Genomic DNA, 9,186 nt, shown 5'->3' on the forward strand with positions numbered 1-9,186 from the left:
CCCCCTCCTATTTGCTTCTGTGCTGTGAACTTCATCCAAACAGTTCCTCAGAGGTCAGTTGTGAATTTCACTGTTTGTTAATTTTGCCAGATGCACTCAAGTCCAGCGATACATGAATTCAAACAGCAAAGGCAGTAACTGTGTAGGTTCATTGCTGTGTCAGGTTCTCTCCCTCTCTCCCCTGCACTGTCCTCACCATGTGCTTCCTTTGTCTGTTTTTCTCCCTTTTTAAAACTGCTGTTGTTTTGACTTTTTTTTTTCCCCCCCCAAGTTCCAAAACTGTGCAACAGCAGATAAAACAGTAATTGCTACTCCTGGAATTCGAGGAAGTCACCTCCAGCACCTAAAATACCTCAAAAAAAAAAGCAGCTGTTACTGCCAGAAATTTTTCCTGTCCTCCATTGATTAACCAGAACCCTCCTATACTAATGTTTACAGATTTGCTATTTATACATGGTGAGTTGCAATGAGGCTGCAAAGGAATATGGGTGGATCAATGGATGGTCAAAAGCATTGCTGATGGAATGCATCAATTGGAGAAGTACAAAGTGGGAAAGTAGAAGATATTCCAATGATGGAGTGAAACATTGGTATTCAAAAGGATCTGGGTGTCCCTGTGCACAACTCAGTAAGCTAACTTCAGGTACAGTGAACAATTAGGAAAGCAAATGATTTATAACTACTTTAACCAAGGGATTGGAGTATGAGTAAAAGAAATCTTGCCTCAGTTGTGCAGGACTGATCAGACCTAGAGCGCACAACAGCAGGAACAAAAAGCAGAAGTTGCTGGAAAAGCTCAGCAGGTCCAGTAGCATCTATGGAGAGAAATCAGTTAACACTGTCTGGTAACCCCTCAAACCTAGAGTACGGTGTATTTTACATCCCTCTGGCAATGCATGCTTCCCTAGTCTTGAAGGAACGAACCAAAGTTCTGTAGATTCTTCAAGTAGAGAGTTTGCCTATAATTTATTCGAAGTTAGAATGAAAGGTGATTTATTGAAACATCAGACACTGAGCTCTTGTTCAATGGAGCTGAGGAACTATTGACTTTAATCTGGGTTATCAGGACAGCTGACATTGAGGATGTCATTTCTGGATAGAATGAAAAATAATTCCAGGATTGCATCCCAACACTGCACACCAGGGAATGATCTGTATCACAGTCAGCTCTGTGGTAGCTGAGTTTAGAGTCAGTCATAGAGCTGTACAGCATGAAAACAGACCCTTCAGTCTAACTTGTCCATGTTGACCAGATATCCTAACTTAATCTAGGCCCATCATTTGGCCCGTGTCCGTCAACCTTTCCTATTCATACGCCCATCCAGATGCCTTTTAAATGATGTAATTGTACCAGCTTCCACCACTTCCTCGGGCAGCTCATTCCATACACACATCGTTCTCTGCATGACAAAGGTGCCCCTTGGGTCCCTTTTAAATCTTTCCCCTCTCACCTTAAACTTATGCCCTCTGGTTATGAACTCCCCCGCCCTAGGGAAGAGACCTTGTCTATTTACCCTATCCATGCACCTCATGATTTTATAAACCTCTATAAGGTCACCCCTCAGCCTCTGAAGCTCCAGAAAAAACAGCCCCAGCCTTTTCAGCCTCTCCCTATAGCTCAAGCCTTCCAACGCTTGCAAATTTTTTGAGCCTTCTCAAGTTTCACAACATCCTTCCAATGGGAGGGAGACCAGAAAAGACTGCATTCATATGGCACTTACCACAACCCCTCAACACCTTGCAGTGCTTTACAGAAAATGCAGCTTTATTTTTGATGCGTACTCACTGCCAAAGCTGTTGGACAGGATAGACACTGGGAGGATGTTCTCCTTGGTTGGAGAATCTGGAACTAGGCATTTCATTCTAAAATAAGCAATTGGCCATTTTAGAGTTAAGATAAAGAATATCCTCACTCAAAGGACTGTGAATCTTTTATCAATTCTCCATCGCAAGACACAGTCATTAAATGGTAAGTTTGGGATGAATAAATTTTTGAAGGTTTAGGAAATGGAGATATTGTGGGATGGTTAAGCTAAGGTAGGACAGCAGCCATGGTCCTACTGAATGGTGAAATGTGATCTCATTGGCCTACTCCTGCTCTTATGTTCATTGCTCTTCTATTGTGAGGCACTTTCTATTGTTCCAACACAAGTGACCCTGCATTCTGCTGTGGATATCTGCTAAACTGTTAGTAACTGAAGCTATTGCATTGATAAGTCTCACCTTTTGCCACATCCAGGTTGATTGCTTTGCCTCTGAGCAAGCAGATGGGTGTGAAGGAGAAACCCAGAAGGAAAGCCTCTCCTAAGCCAACCTTGGAGAAGGTGTACACGTCACAGAGCACATGTCCGAAAGAGGTGGGCAAGTTTTTAAATTCATTCTAACCTGGGTACTGGGTTGGGAAGGGCTTGCAGTTTGACGAAGCAATTCTCTATTCTACACTTCCAAAAATCTTCAAAGCAAAGAACAGTTTTTATATCAGATAACCAGAATAGGGATGTGTACCCTGATTAATGACAAATGGATTAGTAGACAGAGGAAAATGGTTACCTCTGATATCATTGTGGGCTCTTAGATGTTACTTGGAATCTCCATCTCTCAAAAGTAGAAATGTTTTTGTTTTACTATCCAGAAGACTGACTATAAAGAAGAAAAATAAGCTGTTAGTACAATATCTGCCTTGTGCAATATTTCTGTTTTTGAAGAAAACCAAATGTAAGGCAGTGACATTGATCCTGAGCTCTGAAAGGCCACATTCCTCCTGTAATGTGGGAAGCAGGAGACTTCGGAGCACAGCAATGCTGCTGTAAGGCAGACCACTGGGGAACTGAGAAACATCAGGGAACATGCAAGGATAGAAAGCGCTAGAGAAATTCTGGTCCTGTAGCATCTAGAAAAGTAGTTAATATTTTGAGTTCAGGGACTTTGTCAGCATTCTGGCAACATGGACCATTTGAGCAAAAATGGCACCATGGATGCATGGCTCTCAAAAAGGATCTAACAATACAACTAAGAAATCCATTCGTACTGTACAGGCCTGAGTGCTCATTGACTCGAGTAAATAGGCTGCAAATAGCCTCTTGGTAAGTTTCTTTTGTGGAAAATGTATAGAAGGTGCATCGAGAGGTGTGTTTGTTGCAATGTTTTGCTTAGAGCAGCAGAAGCGTTGACCGTATGGCTGCTGTACTTGAGTGGCTTCTACTATTTAGCACTTGTCACCGTGTCTGACTGGGGGCGATTTCAAAGCCGAGCTCTGTTTGCTAAATTATTCACCTGTGTCCCTGGCTAGTAACCTGATCCAACTGGAGACTCAACTGTACAGAAGAAGGAGAGTATTTAAGTCTGGCATTTTGCCACCTGTGTTGTGCAGTATCTGAATGGCTTTGACTTTTGTGGTCTTGTCTGCTTTTGAACCGATCTATTTTTGTTAACGAATTGCCAGATGTCATGCTCTCTGGGCCCAGGATTGGTATTGGATCCCTGGGGTGTTGGAATTCCAATATAGGCAGCTCTTAACGTAGTGTTGCAGCTCAGTGCTCCCTACAAAGGAATAATTGCTAGAAGTTCCTGCTTGCCTCTAGCTGTCGATCTTGTGATGACCTCAAACAAATATTTATTCAAGTTTTGGCTGTGTGCCAGGGTGGCCCTACTGAGGATCTGAATGTTCTTCAGGATGAGACACATCTCCCAGAGCCACTTGGAGTCAGATTAACAAATCGGGAGTAGAAATAGCAAAGGAATAAAAGCTTTTTTTGAGGAAAACAGCACTAAAATAAAATAAAATAAAATCAAGAACTGCAAGTGCTGGAGATCTGAAATAAGAACTGAAATGGCAGGTGAAGTTCAGGTTTGGCAGCATCCATGCAAAGAAAGTGGGGTTAATGTTTTGAGCCCAGTGGCCCTCCTGCTGGGGCAGGGCTAATAGGTGGAAGGAATGCTGGATGACGAGAGAAATTGAGGTTTTGGTCAAGAATAAGGAAGCATTTGTCAGATACAGACAAAAATCGAGTGATTCCCTAGACTATAAGTGTATACTTGAGGGAAATCAGGAAGGCAAAAAGGGGATGTGAGCTAGCTTTGTGCTAAGGAGAATCCAAAGGGAGCCTACGAACTAATTAAGGACAAGGGAGAGAATGGGGCCTGAAAGATCAGCAACATCGTTTGTGTGTGGAATGGAAGATATTAAATGAGTATGTTGCATCGGTGTTTACTGTGGAGAAGCACATGGAAAATGGAGCATGTGGGAAATAAATGGGGACATCTTGAAAAATCTCCATTACAGAGGAGGAACTGCTGGAGGTCTTGAAATGGGTAAAGGTGGATAAATCCTCAGAACCTGATCAGATGTACCCTAGAACCCGGTGGGAAGCTAGGGATGTGATTGCTGGGTATCTTGTTGAGATATTTGGATCATGGATAGTCACAGGTGAAGTACCAGAAGACTTGAAGGTTAGTTAATATGGTGCCACTATTTAAGAAAGGTGGTAAGGAAAAGCCAGGGAACTGTACACTGGTGAGTCTGACATCTGTGGTGGGCAAGTTGTTGGAGGAAATCCTGAGGGAAAGGATTCAAATGTATTTGGAAAGGCAAGGACTGATTAAGGATAGTCAACACTGCTGTGTGTGTAGAAAATGTCTCACTAACCTGGTTTGTTTTTTTATAAGTGAAAAAAGAGGATTGAGGGCAGAGTGGTGGATGTGAACTATTGGATTTCAGTAAGGTGTTCAACAAGGTTCCTCATGGTAGACTGGCTAGCAAGGTTAGATCACACCGAATGCAAGGAGAACTAGCCATTTGGATACAGAACTGGCTGAAAGGCAGACAGGGCGATGGAGGGTTGCTTTTCAGACTCGAGGCCTGTGATCTGTGGTATGCCACAAGAATCAGTGGGTCCACTACTTTTCATTTTTATGTAAATGATTTGAATGTGAACATTGTTAGTAAGTTTGCAGATGATGCCAAAATTGGAGGTGAAGGTTATCTCACTACAACAGGTCAGCCAATGGGTTGAGTAGCGGCAGATGGAGTTTAATTTTGATAAATGATGTGCTGCATGTTGGAAAGGCAAATCAGGACAGACTTGTAAATGAAATAGTAAGGTCCTTGGGGATGTTGTCCAGATTTAGTGGTGCTGGAAAAGCACAGCAGGTCAGGCAGCATCCAAGAATGTGCCTGACCTGTGCTTTTCCAGCACCATTCTAATCTAAACTCTGATCTCCAGCATCTGCAGTCCTCACTTTTGCCTCCTTGGGAATCTTGCTGAATGAAGAGACCTTGGAGTGCAGGTTCATAGTTCCTTGAAAGTGGAGTTGCAAGTAGATAGACCAATTGAGAAGGCATTTGGTATGCTTGCCTTTGGTCAGTGCGTTGAGTATAGGGGTTAGGAGGTCATGTTGCAGCTGTACAGTGCATTGGTTCGGCCACTTTTGGAATATGGATGCAGTTCTGGCCCCCTCTGCTGCAGGAAGAATGTTGTGAAACTTGAAAGGGTTTAGAAAAGATTTACAAGGATGTTGCCAGGGTTGGAGGATTTGAGCTACAGGAAGAGGCTGAATAGGCTGGGTCTGTTTTCCCTGGAGCATCAGAGGCTGAGGGGTGACCTTATAGAGGTTTATACAATCGAGGGGCATGGTTAGAGTAAATTCCCTGGTGTGGGAGAGTCCAGAACTAGAGGGTGTAGGTTTAAAGTGAGTGGGGAAAGATTTAAAAGGGACCCAAGGAGCAGTCTTTTCTGAGAGTGGTGCATGTATGGAATGAGCTGCCAGAGGATGTGGTACACTTAGACATTTAAAAGGTATCTGGATGGGTACATGAGAAGGAAGCGTATAGAGGGATATGGGTCAAATGCTGCAAGTGGGACTAGATTTATTCTGGTTGGCATAGACCAGTTGGACCGAAGGGTCTGTTTCCGTGTCAAATCTCTCTGATTCCTCTACAGAACTTAGCAGAACTCTGCTTGCTTCTCTTGTGCTGCCAGACCCGAGGTTCTTTAGCAATTTGTTTTTGCTTTATCAGAAAAGATTTGTAGTGAATTTGGGAGTAGTAGTAATTTTAATTTGTCCTTCATTAGAGAAACACAGCTCTTCCTGAACCATCAAACAGTCAGGTCTGTATAGGTATTTTAAATCGACCTGTTTAGAGATGTTGTTCTGCAACTTTGGAGCAGATGAGACTTGAACACAGACCTCCTGGTCTAGAGGTAGGGACACCAATGCACCACAGGACCCCCCTTGGCACTTTAAGTTAATTTGTGAGATCACCCTTGATGTTTGAGTTAGCATGCCACATCCCGTTGGAAAAATGGTTACCCAACACAAGAACACTCCTACGCTGTCTGTCAACACACGTGAATGCATTTCTGAACTTTGCTTTCCCACCCGATGGTGATGAAAATGAGGGGCAAAGAAACTAAGTTCCAGTTTGTTCCGAGTGGCCACGTTATCTGTCTGAAGCCACATGGCAGTGCAGAGTAGTAACTGCTTACCTGTACAGCCTGTGGTCATGCAGCAAGGTTAATCAGTGTGTTTTATTCTGTTTATGATAGAATGAACTCCTTGCCCTTTCCAAGCAGTGTGACCTCTCTGTCCAGGAGTTAAAGGTTTGGTTTCGGCACCGAAGAAATCAGGACCGACCCAGCATCTCTCAGAAATTCTGTGAAGCCAGGTGAGAATGACGTTGAGACAGTTTAAACCGAGTGGCAATAGATTTGTCCGAATATCAGACATAGACATGGCTCAGATACATCAGCTTTGAATAACAGATCTGTAATCATTCCGGAGTGGGAGTGCTCCCTTTCCTTTGCCTGGATGCATATCTTTCTGCACATTTCAGAGTAACTCTCAAACACAGTTAGGAAGGAGATGGTCACTTGGGCTAAATGCACCATCTCTGGGAGTACGTTGCCTGATAAGAAACCAAGCTATGTGACTGACTATATCCAGTTTCCTCTGTGTTCAGAGTTAGTGGTTAGAATTTGACTTGTCGCTCGTGGAGGGAAGGCAGTGATCCTATCTCCCAATGCTACGGGATTGCTCATCTCCATCCCTGCCTCCACCACTACTGCTGAAACCCTTCAGCCATCAGATGCTGAGTTGAGATCACCCCTGACCGCTCTCTGGCTCAGGTAGATCTTGACCAGACTTCCCCAAAACTTCTCATTTGATGGAATGGATCTATTCAAAATACGCTGTACCCAAGAACTTGTCTGGCAGCAATCAATCCAAGTTGTATATATGTGTTTTTGGACTCTTGATAGATTTATTCCAAGATTGACTCCCATTGTAGAAAGAAAAGACGTTTCCAGCATTTCCTCGCAGTGGAGGATTGGATTGAGAAACAAGGGAAGGACTGTATCCCCTATTAGAATGCCTAGTTCAAGTGGATGATTACATTTTAATGTGTTTTTACAGAGCAAGATTAAATGAGCAATATGAACAATGTGTTCTGTAGGAGTTTGCTCTAATTTGGTCTCTTCAGTGTAATCTCTCAGGCCTTTATCACTGATTTCTGTTTCATACCCGTTTTTTGGGGTGGGGGGGGGAGGGGGGTAGTGTTGTGGCTCCACGGTGGTGTAAGTGTTGAATGGGAGGTCTGCTTTCCCTGGGGAATACTAGGGGGATACTTCTGGGAAAGCTTGCAGATGTAATGCTATATGCAACAGACAAGCAGAGGAAATCTGACGCTATGACATGAGTGTGGGGTGAGCAGGGTCATGAGGACGGTCAGCTCCTGGGCTGTGTGAAGAGTGGGTGTGGGGACTGTAGGGGTGAGAGCATGATGGAAACAGGAATAGAAATGAAGCAGAATTAGTGAGGGAGTGGGGTTGGCTGGTGGAGTGGGCACAGGATAAATGGGAAGAGGGTTATTGGCTGAGAAAAGTAGGATGGCTAGGGTCACCAGAGAATGGTAGGTTGCAGAGGTGTGCATGAGGGGCAAGGAGTGCTGATTGGATAGGACAGTGGAGGAAGGGATGATGTGTGTACAGTCTTAGGTGATGGATGCTGCCAAGGTGGGGAGCATTCTGAACAGGGTTGCTGTGTTAAGTGGAGGGTGCGGGGAAGCTGAGCATGGAAAGGCAGCAGCAATATGGGAGGGGGACCTGAGTGGGGAGTGGCAGGCCCTTGGGAGTGACTGTCTATAAACTGATCCTAAAATTAATGTTTCTCAATGTCATACTGTTCCTTATTCTGCTTCACATTCTTTAAACTGGGCCATATGTAAAGTGAAAAGCTCCTATTATTGGAGAGAGTTCCTCCGAATATTTCATGATGGGAATTTCTTCCAACTGGATTGTATGATTTAAGTCACAAAGGGGTAAGAAAATTGTAGATTTCCATCCTGGTGGTTGTAACCTGAAAATCCATGCAACCACAGTAACAAGATGCTATATTTGACCTCAGCCTGTTGTCTCCTCAAGGATTCTGGCACCCGATCACTGACCATCACAGATGCAGAAGTCTCAACACCAGGTTAGGGTCCAACAGGTTTATTTTAAATCAAGCTTTCGGAGCACTGCTCCTTCGTCACCTGACTAAACCTGATGTCATGTGACTGACCATGTCTCCCCAGTCCATTACTGGCACCTCCTCATCATAGATTGGTGATGCCAATGCTGAAAAATGTGCCAGTATCTGGATGACCTGACGGAAGGGTGATACAGTGGCTCAGTGGTTAGCACTGCAGCCTCACAGCGCCAGGGACCCGGGTTCAATTCCACCCTCTGGTGACTGTGATCATAGATTGGTGATGCCAATGCTGAAAAATGTGCCAGTATCTGGATGACCTGTCGGCTCAGTGGTTAGCACTGCAGCCTCACAGTGCCAGGGACCCGGGTTCAATTCCACCCTCTGGTGACTGTGTAAAATCCATACATTCTCCCTGTGTCTGCGTGGGTTTCCTCCGGGTGCTCCAGTATCCTCCCACAGTCCAAAGATGTGCAAGTCAGGTGGATTGGCCATGCTAAATTGCCCGTACTATTAGGTGCATTAATCAGGGGGAAATGGGTCTGGGTGGGTTACTCTTTGGAGGGTCAGTGTGGACTTGTTGGGCCAAATGGCCTGTTTCACACTGTAGGGAATCTAATCTTGGGGGGAGGGGGGGGGGAGGGCTATCCTGAGCAGGATCCTGGGGATACTAGCTGACCATGAAGCTAAGCCCTGTAGGACCTTGGTATTAGGGGGAATTGT

The 9,186-nt window shown here is 44.5% G+C and overlaps 1 protein-coding gene across 1 annotated transcript in view; it reads left to right on the forward strand.

Annotated features, from left to right (window-relative positions):
- The window catches only part of LOC122565552 (ceramide synthase 4-like), a 54,404-nt gene that overhangs the window by 39,928 nt on the left and 5,290 nt on the right, over positions 1–9,186 (forward strand). Inside the window, exons 3-4 of the mRNA XM_043721605.1 lie at positions 2,240–2,357; positions 6,546–6,664. Of these exons, the coding sequence (XP_043577540.1) occupies positions 2,240–2,357; positions 6,546–6,664 (237 nt within the window). The remainder of the gene's footprint in view (positions 1–2,239; positions 2,358–6,545; positions 6,665–9,186) is intronic.

Source organism: Chiloscyllium plagiosum, chromosome 31, assembly GCF_004010195.1.
Source record: "Chiloscyllium plagiosum isolate BGI_BamShark_2017 chromosome 31, ASM401019v2, whole genome shotgun sequence".
Classification (NCBI taxonomy): domain Eukaryota; kingdom Metazoa; phylum Chordata; class Chondrichthyes; order Orectolobiformes; family Hemiscylliidae; genus Chiloscyllium; species Chiloscyllium plagiosum.